The 19,314-nt window shown below is 55.0% G+C and overlaps 3 protein-coding genes across 5 annotated transcripts; 1 reads left to right on the top strand and 2 right to left on the bottom strand.

Annotated features, from left to right (window-relative positions):
• Positions 1–940: 940 nt before the first annotated feature.
• On the bottom strand, positions 941–12,020 carry BTBD19 (BTB domain containing 19). 2 transcript variants are annotated; one of them, XM_073790702.1, is made up of 8 exons: positions 9,776–12,020; positions 8,305–8,518; positions 8,159–8,212; positions 6,903–6,962; positions 6,735–6,803; positions 6,526–6,657; positions 6,276–6,401; positions 941–1,662 (listed from the first exon to the last, which is right to left on the bottom strand). In XM_073790702.1, exons 1-8 carry the CDS (start codon positions 9,859–9,861, stop codon positions 1,639–1,641), a joined length of 765 nt encoding a protein of 254 aa, XP_073646803.1. In that variant the 5' UTR covers positions 9,862–12,020; the 3' UTR covers positions 941–1,638. The 2 variants fall into 2 exon arrangements, with proteins under 2 accessions (XP_073646803.1, XP_033723481.1); XM_033867590.2 differs by lacking the exon at positions 941–1,662 and adding an exon at positions 5,035–6,148.
• On the top strand, positions 11,611–12,716 carry DYNLT4 (dynein light chain Tctex-type 4). The gene is given in 2 exon segments (XM_073803120.1): positions 11,611–11,623; positions 12,010–12,716. Coding segments are annotated over 2 exon segments (720 nt in total).
• A 13-nt stretch (positions 12,717–12,729) lies between these two features.
• Positions 12,730–18,108, bottom strand: PLK3 (polo like kinase 3). Of its 2 annotated transcripts, none has more exons than XM_033867588.2 (15): positions 17,940–18,108; positions 17,099–17,206; positions 16,888–17,004; positions 16,619–16,748; positions 16,450–16,537; positions 15,554–15,649; positions 15,268–15,466; positions 15,030–15,156; positions 14,744–14,835; positions 14,409–14,502; positions 14,189–14,272; positions 13,933–14,095; positions 13,646–13,775; positions 13,354–13,467; positions 12,730–13,246 (listed from the first exon to the last, which is right to left on the bottom strand). In XM_033867588.2, exons 1-15 carry the CDS (start codon positions 17,982–17,984, stop codon positions 13,055–13,057), a joined length of 1,779 nt encoding a protein of 592 aa, XP_033723479.1. In that variant the 5' UTR covers positions 17,985–18,108; the 3' UTR covers positions 12,730–13,054. The 2 variants fall into 2 exon arrangements, with proteins under 2 accessions (XP_033723479.1, XP_019793474.1); XM_019937915.3 differs by having other exon boundaries at positions 17,366–18,085.
• Between the last annotated feature and the right edge of the window lie 1,206 nt (positions 18,109–19,314).

The following is a 19,314-nucleotide window of genomic DNA, read 5'->3' on the forward strand; positions in this document are numbered from 1 at the left end:
CTATCTTGTAGGGTACTAGTTTTTCCTTTCAGGATTTTAAATGAAATATTTATGTAAGACATCACCCGGCTTCTCATAGGTGCTCTCTATTTCTGTAGTTTGTGGGATATTAGCTATGCTGAAAGTCTGTGCTCCAACTGCATGCTTAGTGAATAACCCTGAAACATTGCCCAGTGTCCTGGTGTGGCAGCAGCTGAAGAATTACAGCCAGTTGGAGCCGGACCACCCCAGGAATGGTCAGTTCCGGGGCACTGACCACAGCCAGTCTTGGGGGCAAGTCCCAGTGTTTGCAGGACAGCCCACCCTGCGTGGCAGTGCACACTATTCAGCCCCGTTCATGGCTCCCCATCACTGATATCACAAGATCAAAGCCAAGCCCTTTCCAGGCCTAACTCCATCTAGCCTCTGCCATCATCCCAGCTCTCTCAGGACAGCGACTGGCTGGATTCACACCCTCATTCAGACACACCACACTCTACTCCAGACAGACTGATTACTTTCTATGTTCCCCACCCATAACTTCACAGAGGGCATTCCCTCTGCGGAGAACACGTTTCCACCTCCCATAAACCCGAACCATCCTTCCAGATAATTTGGATGCCATCTCCTCCAGAAGGGGTGGTGACCTGCCTCCTATATGGTCCCAAAGTCCCTGAGTGTCTGTGCTTGACCGTTTCTGCTTCTGTCCCTAGAACAGGGTTGGGGGCGGGTGGGGGGAGGGGTGGTCCCTGAGGGTACCGAATGGTAGGACTTAACCTCAGCCTGGGTAAGGAAGCGCCGGCTCCCCGGAGGACCCACAGCGACGAGAGAGCGCTGCAGCCCTGGGGTCCCCACGGTGCCGCCCTGCCTGGCCAGCGGCTGGTGTCGCCCAGCTGCCGGAACGGCCTGCGATTTGCATACCCATGGTGCACCACAAAAAGACAGTTTCACGCTGCTTGAGTTCCCCCCACGGGGTTTGTCCACTGTTGCAGGGGACAGTGCCTATTAGAAATCTATGGTCTGTGTAAATCCCACGCAGGGAGCGCGAACTGCGCAGGAGCGGAGCAACCATAACTGAGCTGAGTGTTACGTTGTTCTGGGAGTGTTCCAAGCGGAAGCAAGTAACCATATTGTGGTTTTTCTTCAGATTGTATAGAATTTTCGCCTTTTACTGAAGATTTCCAGGGAGGGAAACAGTTTTGAGAGTTTGTTTTATTTTTTGAGGTTGCGTATTTTAGTGGGGGTACATATTGGAGTTAAAAAAACGAGAAGTTAATGTTTGATCCTGTGTTTTAACAACTTGTCTGTAATTACCCGGGGGAATATAGACAAAGGCTCGTGTCGGATGTTGGAGTTCCTTTCCAATTATTCACTTCGTTTTGCGAAGTGTGCCTCTTTTACTTTTCTGCTGGTTTCTCTCCAAGGCTTCGCAGTAGGTGATGAAGTTGACGAAATAAAGGAAGGCGTGAAAAAGCACTGAACGTTTTTGGTCGACATATAGCGACACAAATCAAGCCAACAGTGTTCATTTCCAATCAGGCTTATTGGTTCCCTTCCCAAAAATAGCAGAGGAGGCAGTTTGGTCAGATTGTTCCCGTTCAATGCTCGCTCGATGCCAGTTTTCCGTGTAAATATACACGGTTCCTTCTCTTAAGGAGCTTAAGTTTTTGGTGAAATCAAGAACTAAAAAAACAAAAAAAAAATGGGTACATAATACAGGATCTCAGTGAAAAGTGCTCTACAGCAAGAGCATTACTGAGAGGACAGGGCTAGCTAGCAAATGTGGTTCTCTTGTTCCTGGGTCTTAGATCTACCTCACGGTAGGGGAGGTTACCTAGATCTGTGGCTTTAAGTAAGTATCATCTCCTACCTGGTGTCCTCCGAATTCACAGCCATCAGCTGCTCCCACTGACTCTCATATTCAAAGTATATGCTTCACGCAACCGCATACGTTTTACTTCCTCCAGTGCTAGCAAGCTGCTCCAAGAGTTCTTGGATTCCGGCAATAGCCTCCCAGCCCCCGCCTCACTCCCTTGACCGTCTTTGTCCCAATCCTCCACACAAAGGCCAAGTAATCGTTTAAAATGTAAATCTGATCACACCACCACGTCGCTGTGTAACATGTTTTTTCTTCAGAGTACAAACCCGCCCCGGAATATCATACATGCATTTCTTTACTTGTCTGCTCTTTCTCCTCCTAGAATGTAGGTTCTGTGAGGCAGAGACTTTACCTGATTTGTCCTCTGATAGATCCCATGACCCTAAATCAATGTCTAGCACATGAACACTCAATGAATATTTGTGTAACAAGTGAATGAAGAGATTTATTTTCTAAACACATGTACTGTCCCACTACAGTCCTAAGCACTTTACAAAATTAATCTTCCTGAGAACCTAAATAGATTCTATTTTTATCTCCATTTTATAAACAAAGAAACTGAGGCATAGAAAGTTAAATAGCCTCAATCAAATCACAAAGCCAGAAAATGATGGAGCTGAGATTCAAACCCAGGCAGCTTGGCTCCAGAAGAGGCATTCTCTTCATCACTGCGCTACTTAGCGATGGGGTTCAGGACATGCTATCCTAAAATATGGCACCTCCACATATTGAGTATTTTAAGCTGAAGGAGTTTGAGAAAACAGGAAAGTCATTCTGACCTCCTCACTCCCTCAATGCCCGACACACACACACACCCCATGAAACAGGTCATAAAACTCTCAAGTGAGAGCTGCCCTTAGTATACCGAGAGGAAGGGAGCATCATCTCCAAGGACAAGGAGACTCTGAGAAGAATTCTAAAGAGCAAGTCTTGCTAAATTCCCCCCCAGATTACTACCCTTTAACCTAGCATAAAAATACTCAGGCTTAACTGTTTCTTTTGGTCTTCATTTCCTTATGAAGGCTCCCATGTCACGTAAAAACTTACATTAAATAAATTTGTAGGGACTTCCCTGGTGACGCAGTGGTTAAGAATCCGCCTGCCAATGCAGGGGACACGGGTTCGAGCCCTAGCCTGGGAAGATCCCACATGCCGCAGAGCAACTAAGCCTGTGCGCCACAACTACTGAGGCTGCACTCTAGAGCCCGCGAGCCACAACTAGTGAGCCCTTGTGCCACAACTACTGAAGCTCGCACGCCTAGAGCCCATGCTCCACAACAAGAGAAGCCACCACAATGAGAGGCCTGAGCAACACAACGAAGAGTAGCCCCCGCTCACCACAACTAGAGAAAGCCCACTAGCAGCAACGAAGACCCAAAGCAGCCAAATAAAAATAAATAAATAAATTTATTTTTTTAAAAACACTGTATGCTTTTCTCCTGTTAATTGTTTTTGTCAGTTTAATCTTCAGATCCAGCCAAGGACCTGAAGAGGAGCAAGGAAAACTTTTTCTTCTCAATATTACCTTTTCTTTCAGCAAAATGAATCATGCTCTACTTGGTCTGCACTGTGCTTTTCTTACCAAAAGTCATGGATTTCTTTTTTTGTTGTTTTTTAATTTTAGCTGCGCTGAGTCTTTGTTACAGCGCACGGGCTCTTCGTTGCGGCACACGGGCTTCTCGTGCAGGCTTAGTTGCTCCGCGGCATGTGGGATCTTAGTTCCCAAACAGGGGTGGCACCCACATCCCCTGCATTGGAAGGCGGATTCTTAACCACTGGACAACCAGGGAAGTCCCAATCATGGGTATTTTTTAATATCACTGTAGGAATATACCATAGTTAATTTAACCAGTCCTCTAGGTTAAACCAGTCCTCTAGGACTAGTTTGTCTTCAATTTTCATTATCCAAACAAAGTGGTACTGAGGGTAACCACATTTTCAGTCTTGAGAAATAATAGCAAATAACTATTTTTAATCCTCGCACAATATATTTTTACATAAAATCCCTGAGAAAGAAGAATATTTTTTTCCAATTAGGGACTTCCCTGACGGTCCAGGGTTAAGACTCCGCACTTCCACTGCAGAGGGCACGGGTTCGATCCCTGGTTGGGGAACTAAGATCCCACAAGGCGAGAGGCACAGCCAAAAAAAAAAAAAAAAAGTTAATTGTCCCTAATTTCACACTGATAGTATCCTTTTCTTTTTCTTTTTCTTTTTTTTTGGCTGCATTGGGTCTTTGTTGCTGCACGCGGGCTCTCTCTAGTTGCGGTGAGCGGGGGCTACTCTTCGCTGCGGTGCGGGGGCTTCCCATTGTGTTGGCTTCTCTTGTTGCAGAGCACGGGCTCTAGGAGCGCGGGCTTCAGTAGTTGTGGCTCATGGGCTCTAGAGCGCAGGCTCAGTAGTTGTGGCGCACAGGCTTAGCTGCTCCGCGGCATGTGGGACCTTTCCGGACCAGGGCTCGAACCCGTGTCCCCTGCATTGGCAGGTGGATACTTAACCACTGCTGCCACCAGGGAAGCCCCACACTGATAGTATCTTAATGGAATAAAATAATATTTAAATAAGAAAGCAAAGTCATCACTGAACATTTACAGAGCACTGATTATGTGACAGGGACTGGGGAAGTAGAAATGAATAAGGCACCACTCCAGGCCCCAGAGATCTTTCTCCAGGGAGATTCAGATCCTCAAGAAAACAAAAATGTGTAACAAATGAATGGGGAGTCTTCAATAACCAAGAAAGTAAATCCAGAGCTGGAGGACCATTGCCTTCCGGACCAGCGAATTTACGCAAAGGCAGTAGTTGAGAGAAGAGTTGCTAATGTTTGGAACCACTAGTAATTTTGAGTTCCCTAAAAGTGAAATAGATTATATTTTGTCCTGAGGGCAGTGGGAATGTTGAGGAACTTAATAAGGAGAGTAGGGCTGACAATCTTACACAAGTCTGGCAGCAGTGTGGGAAATGGTTGGGGCGGGGGGTGGGGGGGTCGCCGCTGGAGTGAAGGCAGAATTAATAAGAGCCTGTGGCAGTGATTCCTGCCACAGATAGGACTGGCTGAACTGGGCTGAGAGAACTGAACCAACTGGAAAGATCTTTTAGGAGAGGAAAAATAATTTTCTCTCTACTCTCTGTGATCTTGGCTGAGATCTTTGTAATAAGACATCTTAACAAGAGAAAACAAAAAAACCGAGAAGTTTATTAGCATGTATATCTCATGTATACATAGGAAATACCCAGGGGAAAATGAGTAACTCCCTGAGGTGGCCTAAAATACCTGCTTAAATACCTCCTTCAGCTAACAACAGAAAGAAAACTGTGGGGAGGCCAGTTATAGGAAGGCCATCAGGAAAAAGCACCAAAAGCAAGGATAAGGTTTATTAAGCAGATTTCACTGACTTCACTGGAAGATTCTCCTGTGAGTTAGTCATCCTGCTACAGAGAGGGAGACACCCTTACAAATGGAGATTTCCATTCTAAAAATTTCCCTTACAAAAGGGTAACTTCTCTGTTTTCAAAACTTCTCCCTTTTCTCAAAGTAATCAGCTTAAAATAACCTTATGCCAAAAAGGCATATATTGGGGTGGCATATTCTGCTAACTTTCAGCCTCTTAAAAGGTAGAAGCCACGGGAGGCAGATGTGAGGAAGAGGAAAAAAGCAAGGATGAGCGGTAGACTTCTGGCTTGGGCACCCACGGAGATGAGAAACACGATGGGGGCAAAACTGGAGAAAGATGAGGGGCGAGCTCAATTTTGGATTGAGTCTGAGGCCTCTGTAGGACATTTAGAGAGAGATCGTCAGGTGGCAGGTCTGGAGTTAAAGAAGGGTCTGAGCTGAAACGATATGTGGGAATTAAATGAGTAAACAGGGTGGGCGAGAGTGCCCAAGAGCCGGCTGTAACGCCAGAGCACAGCGCGAAGGAACCCACTTCCCGGCTTCGCGAGGGCCTTGAAGCCAAGGCTCAGCCCACTGACGCGCCGCTCAAGCTCGCCCTCCCCCGGAACCTCACCCACAGCCCCTGCGCGTCTCAGACTGCCGCCCCTCCTGCGCCCCGCTAGCCGGGCATTCTGGGAGCGGAACCCCGCTCCGAGCGCGGAGCATGTTGGGAGCTGTAGTTTAGGAGAGGCCCAGAAGTCCTCGCAAGTCGTGGCATTTGGTCACTTAAAGGGCAGGTCCAGAAAGCGATGATGCTCCCGGGGCAGGGTACCCTTCCGGCGGCGGCACGGGGCGCCCCGGGCCGCATCCCCTCTCCGCAGAGCATGGCATTTCCACGCCTCTACGATCTGTTCCACCTGCAGGGGAGGCGAGTCATGGCGGAGTCACGCAATACCTACCTCAGCCCGCAGATCCTGGGCTGCGCCCCCCGCCCTTCCCCCCACGCCGCGGAGTGAATCTGAGCCTTGTTCCCCGCGTCCGTACCGGGATGAGCGGCTCCCGCCGGTTCTGCTCTTCCAGGGCGCTCAGCTCTGCCGGAGCCAGCAAGGCCAGTCTCAGCTCCCGCACCACCGGGGCCGCCACCTCGGCCGCAGGCCGCTCCAGCACCGCCTGCCGACGCCAGCGTTGAGCCCAGGCGGGCGGGGGCACCTGCCCAGCCGCCCGCTCCCCGGGTTCCTGCGTCCCGAGCCTCCTTCAGCGCCCCCACCCCGCGCTCCCCTCAGCTCCCGCTCACCGCGCCCACGCGCGCCCAGCTCCGGGCTGCCAGGACCAGCTCGGCCTCATCCACGCAGAGCTTGTCGCTGCGCAGCAGGAGCAGCAACGCGGGTGCCGACAGCTCCAGGAAACCACGGGTCCGGAGGGTCTCCTGTGGGTCCGCGATTGGGTCAGTGGGGAGCAGGATGAGGCGTGTGGGGTTGGGAGTATGAAGGTCGGGAGCTGTACCTGGCTGTGGGCCTCTATGAAAGCTACACAGCGCTCCTGCAGCGGTCCCAGGCCAAAGGATACGGCAATCTGAGAGCAGAATGAGGGAGGTCGGGTTGAGACTGGAGGGGCCATGTAGCCCGGCCCTCCATAGGGGGACCACCTGCAAGCCTGTCCAGCAACACCCACCTGCAGGGCCTCGCAAACCAGCTCCACATCCAGCACCTTCATCACAAACTGCAGGCACAGCTGGGAACAGAAACGAATGTGGGTTGTGCCCAAATGTCCCTCTTCCAAGACCCCAGCCCCAGTCCAGAAGCAGTGAGCAGGCTTGGAGCAGTGAGCCACCCAGGCTTACAGCAGCCCCAGGCCCATACAGACCTCCCAGGCCAAGGGAGGCAGGGAATCACCAGGGCCCGAGACTTGGCACACCTGGAGGAGCTAGAAACTAGCAAAGCCAAGCCCAGCGACCTACCTTTTAGAACATTCCTCACTAATCAAGCTAGATAAGAGCCATGTGAAAATTCCACTCTCCCTTTCTCTCAGGACACTTAATCTTTCTCCATGTGTCCCCCTCTGGACTTGAAGACACTTCTCTTTTAACCAGAAACTTGAATTTCATCCACAACATCTCCCTCTCACCCCCCACATCCAGAAAAGCACTGGGTCATGACAATTCCACTTCTCTCAAAGCCATGCACCTCTCTCGGGCAACCACTGCCACCCCCACCCCCCCTTACTGGACTGGTAAGCCCTAATCCCTTCTCCCCTTAGCTTCCAAATCCTCACTCCTTTATCTGAAACCTCATGAATTTCCACTGCCCTCTGGGTAAAAGAAGTCCAAATTCTTGAAAGTTCTGCAGGAACCAGCCCTTGGCATGCTCTCCAATCTCATATCTCCCTCTCCTCTCACACACTGAGTCCAGCCACACTAAATGTCTCACCAGCATCTTTGTACCTCTGTCTCTGTAACTAGAACGCCATCTTTCCTCTCCCCCTCTGAACAAACTCCTACCTGTTCTACCTGATCCAACACAAATGTTTCCTCCTCCAGGAAGTCTTCCCCTCCTCTCTCCCTGGTGGCGAGACTAGAGACTCTCCGTACAGTCTCAGCACCATTTGCCCTTATCTGTCACACTTCTTATGGTACTGGGTTGAGAGTTTTCTTGTGTCTGTCTCTCTTTGAAGAACAGGGATCAAGGCTAACTTATCCTGGTATCTACAGCACCATCCATAAACACCCCACATGCCCCCACAGCACACACAGGGCACGCGCATATCCGTTTGCACACAGGCACACATAAATGCCTATCTACACAGAGATACCCATACTTCTGTCTGTACCGGTGCACGTTGCTCTCCAGGCTAGCCGGTGTGTGAGGCAGGATAGGAACTGAAGCCCATAAGAGGCGGGGGAAACGAGATGAGGCGCCACATAAACCCACCTCTCGCAGTTCCTCCAGCCCATACTCCACAGCCGCCGTCAGCACTTCCAGCACCTGCAGAGTGGGTGATTGGGGGAGTGGAAAGGAGTCTCCCCCGTCCCTCAGCCACCCCTCCTCCCACCCAGACCCCTGCCCGGTGGGCTCACGGAGTGGCGGTGCAGCTTGGCACTGTTGGTGTACAGAAACTCCAGCACTGCCAGGAAGGCCTCAGCTGGCACGGTGCTCAGCACCACAGGGCTAGGCACCCCGGGGCCCGGCTCTGAGCCCAGAAGTCGCTGGAAGAAGTTGCATCTACATGCCAACAAGCATCGGTGGGCAAACACCTCCTGCCGTTCTTGACCGACGACAAAGCGAACATCACTGTGGGAGAGAGGGGCAGAGAACCAGGAAGAGGAGGCCAGAGTCTCTGTGCAACTCTAGGCTTTGCCTTTGCCCAACTCCGTTTACTTATCTGCCCTGTAAAAGAGACAGTCCCTCCACCCGAAGGTCTGGGTCACACAGGTGTGGTTCTAATTCCACCTCCACCTTGTGGTGCCTAGGCAAGAGACTTCCTACTCATTAACTCAGCTTTCTCATCCCTGAAACGGGATGCGAATCCCAAACCCTACGAGGTGGCTATGTTTGATCAATTGATCACTGAGGGGGCACCAGGGCTGATACAAGGTTGATCCCAATACCCCTCTCCTCCCCCCCAGCCTGTGTCTTGGGGGAAGGGAAACTCTTTTTGGCTTCTCCTCCACAGACTGCAAACTCAGCTTTTTCAGCCTCCTCCAGACAGGAGAGGGTAGGGTTGGGGGTGCAGAGTACACCGGCTGCAAATAGACGTGTCAGTGAGGCACCATCATGAGGCCGGACCACATTTTCCATCTTCACGATCACTACCGGCCCCACCCTCTGGGCCTCTGAACAGCATAGCGGGTAGGAAGCAGGAGATGAAGCTTGAGCTTCCTGGAGCCTCCCAGTCTCCGGTCCAAGGCCTGGGGGTTCCCACTGCTCAGACCAGACTGCGATGCCCAAAGAAGTAGGGTTATAGGAGTCACCGACCCGTAGGGAGGGGCCCAGCTCTGAGGCAGGGGGAATAGAAAGCTGCATTCTAGTTCTCCTGACCAGCGTTACCCCCGTACTCTATCCCTTGGTTTCAGACAGCACAGCATCCTGGGCAGGCAGTGCGCCCCAGGCAGCACCCTTGAACTACTTCCTGTCTGCAACTCTGGCTCAGTCTCTTGAGCTTTGTTCCTCTTGTGAGTCTGCAGTTCCCAGAGCAGGGTTATCTGCTCCTCTGCCTCCCTAGGGAGGCACTCAAGTTACATTCCATTTCTCAGGGTCCTGGGGGCAGAGGGCTCTTCTCTGCCAGGAGCCTAAGATCCAAAACAGGAAGGCCTTTCCCTGAGGTCACATAGCTGCTCTGAGCTCCTGTCCCCAGTGCCCCCACCTCTGGCTCTCGTAGACACTAAGCGACCAGTAGTTATCCTCTACACTTGACTTCCCCAGACTGAGTTCACCAGGGAGGAGGCTTAAGTCCTAATTCCCCACTTCCTCTGTACCCAGAGCTTCCTCAGAGTCAAGGGGCCCAGCAGAGCCAGCTAGGGAAAACCCACAAACGGGGCCCCCCCTCACCTGTATAGGGGGTTGTTGACGAGGCTTCGGAGTGCTGTGGAAAAGGGCGCAGCCTCCCCGTGCACAATCAGTCCTGGGGTCTCCATGGGTGGGGGAGGGCAGGGGAGTGAGCAGGAGGAACAGCCTAGGAGGCCTGTTGTCTGCTGGTCCGTGGGAGGCGGTAGGTGGAAGGAGCAGGAGGCCTGGTTGAGCCCTAAAGCTGGTGAGGAGATAGAAAGGCCCGAGAGGGAGGGGCAAGAGCTTGGGAGGCCTGTTTGCTGAGAAGCTAAAGTTTAGGAATGAGGCAGGAGGCCCAGGTTCCTAAAGGCATCAGAGGCCAGTGGAGGAGGCCAGAGGCTTGGCCTGGGGATGGGGACTCAGGGAGGGGACCAAGAGAGGCCAAGGTAGAGCGGACTGGACTCTGGAGGAGAGGCTGGCTGTGGATGAGGCCCCAGCTGGGAGCATGCCCAGGCAGCGCTGGGGTGGGAAGCCTGTGGGTTTCCACGGAAACTAGAGCCCAGCCAGAGACGAGGCCCCGCCCAGCTCCCACAGGCCCAGAGAAAACTTCAGCCCTAGAGGGGCCCTAAGCAGAATCGGAGGGTCTTGGCACCCTGGCCCCTGCCTGTCCTGGGTTCAAAGTTCAAACTCCCTGCCCCCTCCCACCCTCCCCCCAACAGGCACACAGGGTCAAGATCGGGCTAGCCAGGCCTGGGGAACCCCCCTCAGCGGGGAAAGTCCTTGTCCCTATGGACCGTTTTCAGGGCCCAGACCTGGCTTGTTTGGGAGGTGGCAGTCCTGTTGCTCCCAGAGAGGGGTCAGGTGAGGAGGTGTCACCTCTGAAAGAGGAGTCATGATCTCTGGCATCCCTGAAATGCAACCGAACGGGGGGTGGGGGGGGGGTCGGCAATCTGAGCAGTAGGGCACACAAGAGGTGTGGATAGCTGGGGACAAGCCCCAGGGCATTGAGGTCAGCAGGGTGCACTTAGGAGTGGAGTCATCACTGTTGCATCAGGTCTGTATTCGGATGGGTCTCCCTTCCCCTCCCCCAGCCCTGAATTGAGGAAGTCATCCGAGCCACACCCTAGCTAGGCACAGGGAACGGAAAACTTTTGCCCTAGTTGAGGCTGACGGGGAGATGACAGGGCCGGGGGCGGGGGTGGGGGAGCTTCTTCCTGTAGGCCCAGGTCCGGATTTCTGAGGGGCCTCCCCCACAGCCTCAGGGTTTCCCCATATCCCAGGCCCTCTGAGACTTGCTGACAAGTGGAGAGCCAGTCTTCACAAGGAGTGAAATGGACAGTGGGTCAAGAGCTCTGGGGTCGGGGGACACCAATCTGACCAGAGCCCCTCTCTCTACATCTGCCCCTTCAGTCAGACTTGTATGCCCTTGGGCTCTAAGCCCCCGCTGATCCCTCTCCCCTGATGACTCAGTCACCTGGCACGTGCTCATAGTAGGCACACTCAGGTTAAGCCAGAGCCAGGACAGGAAAGAGGGAACCGGGAAGAGGGGCGTGCTTGCCCAGTAACCCGTGGCAACTCCACAACAAAGGCAAGGGGCCCTTAACCTCCCACCTGCCAGCCAGGCCAGCCAGGCAAGGGCTGTTAGGAGAGAGCTTGGAGGCCAAAGGCTACAGGTGACTCAGGTGTCTGAGGAGCTTCGGGAGAAGAGGGCAGCCATCCCAGAAGTGATTCTGGAGGTAGGGCCGGAAGCCAAAAGCAGAGAGTGGAAGGACCATCCTGAGTCACCTGGCCCCAGCCGCAGCCAGCTGTAGGGATCTTTGTGCCAGCCACCGTAAGAGCAGGTAGGGGTGGAGGATGTCTGGATTCAAGACTCACAGGGCTAGAAGGATCTGTGGGGGATGAAGGAGTTGGGTCTGTCTGTCCCTCCCTCTGGTCAGGGGGTGGAGGCGCCACTGTCTAGGCTGAGGCAGAGGGCAGATACATCTCCCCCTTCTCCTGCTGGTGAAGTCAGGTGGAAGGGAGAAAAGGAGGTGTACTTCGAGCTCATTTAACTAACCTCCATAGTGCCCAAGGAAAGTGGAGCTCAGGGGGCAGGGATAGCAAGATGACAGTCTGAGCAGCATCTCTCCCCTTCTTGTGTCCCTAACAGCCCTTAACCCTCTAAGCACCTAGGAATCCACACAGCCCCGGACTATTTGATTCACCTGTCCCCAAAAAAACAGGTAAGAAGGGATTAGGGGTTAAAAACTCTTATCACTAAGTAAGACACGGGATGGTGTACAGAGACGGCCAGTGAGGGCCATCCCGTCCAAGCGTGGGTCTTCCAGCCGGCAGGTCCACGGCTGGCAGGCCTGTGCCCTCCGGTTACGAGGAGGAGGAGGCTGCCAAAGACCATGGGCTGAAACAATCACCAGCGCAGCCTCCAGGCTGTCTGCCCAGCATCGATGAGACCCGACCAGACGGCACGGGCCCGGCCTCCCGCCGTGGCTCCGTGCTAGGTCCGGCCTCGTCCTTTTCGCGCCGCAACTCGTGGGCCGGGCCAGGCGCAGGTCTTCGGGGTCGGCGCCCATCCCTGGGCCCCTTGCCCCCTCTAGGCTCGTGGGTCAGCTCCTCTGGCTTACCCCTGGCGACCGCCCGCTGAGCAGCGCCCTCGTACCGCACGGAGTCGGCGCCACGGGAGCGCTGTGAGGCCGCGTACGCACAGCAGGCCCTGGAAGCGGCGTTGGAGGCAGGATTGCGCGAAGCGTGCTCCTCCCACGCCGAGGCCGGGCGGCTGGCACCGGAGCTGTGTGAGCTGGTGCATGTGCGCCTGCGCCTGCGCGAGCTCAGCCCGCCGCGCTACAAGCTGGTGTGCAGCGTGGTGCTGGGGCCGCGCGCCGGACAGGGCATGTGCGTGGTCAACCGCGCGCTCTAGGACTGGGCCAGCGACAGGCTGGCCACGGCCGCGGTCACCAACGCCTCCTTCTTCGCCGTGGCCACGGTCCACAGGCTCTACTGCGAGTGAGGACTCCCCCGAGTTTTGCAAAAACGGTTTATTATACCAGGAGGAGGCCCTCCCTGGGGCTCACATCCCAATAAATAAATGTCTGTCAATAAATAAAAGTGGTCCATAAATAACGCCCCCTAGCGGGGGGCTAAGGCTTAGGCTTTTCTTGGAGAAGGGGTAGGAGGCCGCCTCCAACCCCAGTAAAGCTGGTCCCTGATTCCCTGGGGGATTCGGCCCAGAGCCCCCAGTGAGGCACCAAAGGAACAGGGAGGGCCACAAAGGCAAGGGCCAGAGCCTTACAGGCACAGGCGTCAGGCCTGAGGGCTTGGGTGGTGGCCGGCCCCGCAGGTTGGGGCCTAGACTGGGCAGCGGTCCCGGAGCAGGCGCAGAGCATAGCAGAGCCGCTGCCTCAGGTCTGGGGAACAGCCCAGCTGCTGAAGGTGGGAAGCAAGGTAAGTACAAGCACTGCGATTGCGGGCCACAAAAGTCACAAGGAGGGGCTCCCAGCCACTGAGGATCAGCTTGGTGTGGTCTCCGTAGAAGTTCACCTGTGTGCAGGAGGGTGGCACTGATCAGGGCCTAAGGCCCAGACCGTTTCCTCCCCAGCACCCTGGACCTCCCAGACCTTACCCCCAACTCCAAGAGGAGCTCTTACCTGGATGGTGCCATCACTAAAGAGCATGAGTAGGGCCTGATCAGTCTTGACCCACTGTAGCAGGAGTGGGGGGACGGGCACCTCCACCTCTTCCACACTGGGCAGATCTCCACCCTGGGAGCAGGGGCAGGTCACTTGTCTGACATGAGTCAGTCCTCTCTCCATTCATGTCTCCCTTAGAGGTTCAGCTTCTAGCTGCAGCACCCATCCCCTCGCCCACCCACCCCCAAAGGGGAACAGAAAGGGATCAGGATGTGTTCGTCCTCAACGTGCTCCACCCCAGTCCACAAACCTTCATGAGGCGCTGCTCCATGTAGGAGGCAAAATACCTCAGGACACCCAGCTGAGGCTGCAGGGCCCGAGGCACAGCACCCACAGAGAAGGAGAAGTGCTTGGTGCTGGTGGGGTCGTAGTGCACAGTCCTAGAGGGGAGGAGATGGAGACAGAAGTCAGATGGAGCCCTGTACCCACGCCCCTCCCCTGAGAGACTGCAGGTCCGGGAGCCCAGGAGCACACACCAAGGTACAGCCCTGATGAGTACAGTGGGCTGGATACAAGACACCCCAAGACACCACTTACTTTCTGTTGGCTGACAGGGCCATGTGTGTGCCATTGTTGAAGAGCACGGCCACACGGCAGCTGGACAGTTGATACCCAAAGCCAAACTTGTTGGAATAGTCAACCCACTTGCTGACCCACACCAGAGGCTCTGGCTGGGCCAGGGGAGCGGGGTTCTGTTCAGCTGTCATGGAAGAGGAAGGAATGAGGACCTGTTCCTGGCCTCCCAGTCTAAGAACTCCCACCACCATTCACATACACCAGACCCCAGCCTCACCTGGGGACATGAAGGCCAGGCAGTTTCTCAGAGCACAGAGGGCTGACTCCACCACTGTGGCCACAGTCAGACCTTCTTCAAACCCTGAAGGGAACAGGGCACTGAGAATTAGGCAATAGTCCTCAAGGTCCTAGACAGTGACTCTCCACCCACTCCTTCCCTTTGGGCCTGGTCTCAGGCCCAGCAACCTCTAGCACCCTTCACCCTCCTGGTGGCTCACCATCTCCACTGCTCGCCAGTGTCCCACGGGGTGAACTGTCCTCAAGTGCTGTCTCTACCAGGCTGACGGGGGCTGGACCTGAAGCTGCCGGAGCCTGGAGGGTTGGGTGGAGAAAGGGAGTGAGATAGGCCCCAAAATCCAAATCCTTGAGAGTCCATGGCCCGGCCCTGCCCTGGCACCCGGGGCACCCCAGGTCAGCCCTTCCTGGCTGATGAGACACAGCCAATTAGGCCACCACGAGGCTAGATGTTTCATCAGCCTCTTTTATCCCAGGCTTCCCGCAGCTGCTAGGGTGGGGGTGAGTCAGGGGAACACTGTCCACGTGAGCACCTCACCTCGGGCCTGGCACCCTGACGGCCAATGGACATCCGAGTGAGGCTGTTCACCAAACAGGAGACTTCGTCCCGCTCCTCAGGATGGTTCTTATCTGGGTGGGGCGAGAGAGAATCCTCAGAACCCTGTCCAGCCCCCCTGCTTCCCGCTGGGATGACACTGTTAGGCCTCCCCAACGTGCCTGTGTAACACACGCTCTCCCCAGGGACTCAGCCTCACACCCTCACATGTACTTGACGAGCCCCCTGCCGCTCTGCACCCTCAAAACCACTGACGCCCCAGACTCACTCTTACTCTTCTTCCTCCCAAATAGGCTCTTGGTAACTTTGACAAACAGAATCCTAGCTGGGTTAAGGGGTGTCAGGTCTGGGACTGTCACACAGCTGCTGACAGGGAGCCGGTAGGGGGTGTAGCCCTGAAGAGAGAAGGCGTGTGAGCAGAGAAGAGCAGTGCAGGGGTCCTGTCACCTGCTCCCATTCAATCCCCTGGGAATCCGCAGACTGGACATGTCTGGGGGGCCACAAACCTTGGTAAAGAAGTTGTGGCGCAGGATCTGGTCAATTGAGGGGCGGTCTTGGGGTGAGGCTCGAAGGATGGTGGCCAGGAGCTGCCGGGCAAGCAGTGAGAGGCTGGCAGGCAGCGTGTAGTGAACCTGTTTGATGCAACGGTATGTCTCCTTCAGGTCAACCGTCTCAAAGGGGGGGCTCCCACATAGCAGTGTGTACCTGTGGGGCAGAGAAAGGGGGTCAGGAGTAAAGTGGAACATATGCCTCCCTGGGTACCCCCTGTGTGCACATGACCCTGGGACTCACATGACACAGCCCAGGGACCACACATCTGCCTCAGGGCCGTGGCCCTGTCTCTGCAGCACTTCTGGGGCCACATAGTTGGGGGTGCCACAGATGGTCCTGAAAGGGGGTAGGGAAGAGCAGAGGACAAGGTTCAGAAGCAGCCTGGCTGGCCCCTCATCCCTGCCCCCACTGTGAGTCCAGACAAAGCAGCTGCCTGTCACCAAAGGCCAGAGAACTCCTGCTTGTTCTGAGACAATGGATGCCAGGGATGGCAGCTGAGTCCCTGCCCACCCGCCTGGCCCAGCTGCTCAGCTGCTCTGCAGGACAGGGGGAGGCCCTGACCCCCAACCCAGCCCCCTCCTCCAGGGTCAACAGAGGGTCCATCACTGATCCCTTCCTCCTTCCCCCACTCCCGTCTGTCAGACACCCATACAGGCTGTCACCTCCTATGGTCTGTGCCACACACACCAACACCAGCTGTCACGTCCCCCATAAACACTCAACTACCACACATGCTATCTGTTTTACACCCAGTCTTCGTTGCCACAGCAGGTTATCGTGACACACGGGGTGTCATGTCCCACCATCCCTACACTCTCAGTCCATCTCACACATTCTTATGTCACCATCCACATTCACACAGGATCAGTCATACAACTCCAAGAATCCTTACACCCATCCGTCTCGGGGACTAAACACACAGAGGACCCACAGCCTCTCCATCATTCCCATTCACCCAGGCTGCCACTGCCACCACCTCACACACACACACACACACACACAGCCCATCATCCTTTCCCATCTATTACACAGACACATCAGGCAGTCATCGTGCCTACCACATACATATTTAGTGTCTGTCACGCACGTCATCTGTGTCACACAGACTGTGGCCACCCCCCTCCTCAAACACTCACTTCTTCCTATGCTCCGGGGGCTCCAACCTGGTTGCCAGCCCAAAATCCCCCAACTTCAGTTCCATGTTCTCAGTGATGAAAAAATTTCCTGGACCGGGGTAGAGAAATGTGTCAGACGCCTTTTTCTCTGCCTCCCCAACCCCCCATCCTGTTGGCCCCGGAGTCTCACCCAGCTTGAGGTCTCGGTGCAAGATGCCTCGCTGGTGCAAGTACTTGAGTCCGGAAAGGATCTGCCGAAGGTAGTAGCGCACCTCTGGCTCCAACAGGGTGTGCCGGGCCTTCCAGATGTGGGCCAGGGACTGCAGAGAGCCACTGCCTCAGCCCCTCGTCTGCCCTCCCGGATCCTCCCTCCACTTGTGCTTGCTGAGGAAAACCAGGGCTCCAACTTTGGGTCTTAAGGTCCCCATTCCCTCCCCCACCTCCATCACCATCCCTCACCTTTCGGCTGCAGAGCTCCAGGAAAATGTATATGTTGTCAGCATCCTCAAAGTGGTGCGAGAAACGCACAATGTGGCGGTGCTGCAGGCCGCGGTGCAGCTCAATCTCGTTTAGGATCTGCAATGGGGACGCGGGGTTGTCATCCGCAAAGGGCTCCCACGCCACTGTCCCCACCCCACCCGTCGTTTGCTGGGACTGGGTCCCGGCTCACCTTCTCGCGCTGATGCGGCTTGGTGATGCGGCTCTGCGAGATGACTTTGACCGCGTAGGCATTGCCGGTCTCTGTGTCAGTGGCCTCGTAGCAGCGGGCGAAGCCCCCCTATAAGGAGGGGGCATCAGGCAGGGCGCTCCAGGGGAGCGCCAGGGCAGGCCAGCAGAGGTTCCCGCGCCGAGGCCAAACGCCCCTGCCACGCCCCGCGCGGGCAAAGAGGCCGGCAGGGTCCCCCTCTACCCTCGCTGACACCACCCCCCAGCTCACCTTGCCCAAAAGGCGCCCTTTGAAGTAGGTGCGGCCGCTGCGCGGGTCAGTGATGAGGCGCCCAGGGTCCAGCGCCAGCGGCCCGGCCAGCACCTCCGGCTCAGGTCCCGGCATGGGACTCCCAGGAGGTCCGGGCCCGGCGGGGGGCGCTGGCAGGGCGGCAGCACGCGGGAAGGGGCGCGGGGACAGGAAGCCGGCCGCGGGCTCCATGAGGGCGGTTCGGCGATGCGCGGGCCCGGCTAATTCTGGCTTCCGCCAGGCCGCGGCAGCGCGTGGCGCTGGCTGGATTTGCTACGCGGCGCTCGCGCCCGAGAGAGCCCAGCGTTTTTATCAATGAACGCCTGCCCCCTCCCTGGCGTCTCGTCATTAAGAGCCCGCCCCCTTCCTGGAGGCGAGTCACCAAAAAGCCACGCCCTTCCTCGGGCCTTACGTCATCAAGAAGCTCCTCCTCCCACCCATGCACCCGGAGGCCCAGCTTCCTGCTCCAGCCTTGAAGACGCAGCCATACCGCTAGTCACCATGCTGCTGGCCATCAGGATGCAGGAGCCAGCTGTGTCCCCGGTCCCCTACCTACCTGGTGACTGAGAGTCCCTCTAATGGGGGTCCTCTTTTCCCTCATCCTTGGGGGCTTATGCTGAGGTCCGAGGGGGCCTGGACATCTGGGGAATCCCCCTGGCAACTAGATGGACTAGCATTCCAGCCTGGAGAACAGAGGCAGGGGCGGCGCTCGCTTTTGCCTGAGCTCGTCACCAACACTCCCCCTTAAGTGCGCGGGAATTTGCGCGCTCTGGCACTGGCCACGCCCCTGGACAAAGCCCCCCAGGCTCAGGCCAGTGCTGCCCCCCTTAGGGCCTGAGAGGAATTGCACGCGCCCAGCTGGGCTTGCCTGGCGTGGGGAGGAGCGTGGAGGCCTGGGCTGCTATGTTGAGTTTTGGGGTCAAACAGCCTGGCATTCAAGGCTTTTGACATGAGCCAGGCCACATCTTTCGCTACCCACATCCACACCTTTGAAGGGCAGATCTCAGGTTCTGGAGGGGTGCCTATTCCCTTTCCCTGAAAACAACCACTGCCCTGGGTCAGCAGCCAGAGGCCAGAAAGTGAGGAATGGGAATTGTATTTTCTCAAATCTAGCAATAGACAATTGGGCAGGTGGTCCCCGGGCCATCTGAACCCCTAAATCTGGTCTATGCCCACCGTTCCCAGGGCCAGAGACAGAGAGATGGGGACTTTTTAAAAAATTTACTTCATTTGAAGTATAATTGATTTACCATTTTGTGTTAATTTCCACTGTACAGCAAAGTGATTCAGTTATACATCTATATTCTTTTTCATATTCTTTCCATTATGGTTTATCACAGGATATTGAATATAGTTCCCTGTGCTCTACAGTAGGACCTTATTGTTTATCCATTCTATATATAATAGTTTGCATCTGCTAATCCCGAACTCCCAATCCATCCCTCCCACATGCCCTCTCCCCCTTGGCCACCACAAGTCTGTTTTCTATGTCTGTGAGTCTGTTTCTGTTTCGTAGATTTTATTTGTGTCACATTTTAGATTCCACATATAAGTGATCTCATATGGTATTTGTCTTAATCTTTTTGACTTGCTTCACTTGGATTGATAATCTCTAGGTTCATCCATGTTGCTGCAAATGGCATTATTTCATTCTTTTTTATGGCTGAGTAGTATTGCACTCTATATACGTACTACGTCTTCTTCTTCCATTCATCTGTCAATGGACATTTAGGTTGTTTCCATGTCTTGGCTATTGAAAATAGTGCTGCAATGAACACTGGGGTGCATGGGTCTTTTCTTTTTTAAAAAAATTAATTAATTAATTAAATTAATTTTTGGCTGCGTTGGGTCTTCGTTGCTGCACATGGGCTTTCTCTAGTTGCAGCAATCAGGGAGGGGCTACTCTTCGTTGCGGTGTGTGGGCTTCTCAT

The sequence above is a fragment of the Tursiops truncatus genome, chromosome 1 (genome assembly GCF_011762595.2).
Source record: "Tursiops truncatus isolate mTurTru1 chromosome 1, mTurTru1.mat.Y, whole genome shotgun sequence".
NCBI lineage: Eukaryota > Metazoa > Chordata > Mammalia > Artiodactyla > Delphinidae > Tursiops > Tursiops truncatus.

Excerpts from the sequence above, each read along its gene's own strand:
- PLK3 (XM_019937915.3), bottom strand. The coding sequence starts at position 17,575 with ATGGAGCCCGCGGCCGGCTTCCTGTCCCCGCGCCCCTTCCCGCGTGCT. Across the intron at positions 15,157-15,267 it reads GCCACAACTTCTTTACCAAG|GGCTACACCCCCTACCGGCT; the intron begins GTTTGTGGCCCC and ends TTCTCTCTTCAG. Across the intron at positions 14,836-15,029 it reads TGGGAGGAAGAAGAGTAAGA|ATAAGAACCATCCTGAGGAG; the intron begins GTGAGTCTGGGG and ends CGCCCCACCCAG.
- BTBD19 (XM_033867590.2), bottom strand. The coding sequence starts at position 9,861 with ATGGAGACCCCAGGACTGATTGTGCACGGGGAGGCTGCGCCCTTTTCC. Across the intron at positions 6,658-6,734 it reads TCATAGAGGCCCACAGCCAG|GAGACCCTCCGGACCCGTGG; the intron begins GTACAGCTCCCG and ends GCGGACCCACAG. Across the intron at positions 6,402-6,525 it reads GCTGGGCGCGCGTGGGCGCG|GCGGTGCTGGAGCGGCCTGC; the intron begins GTGAGCGGGAGC and ends TGGCGTCGGCAG.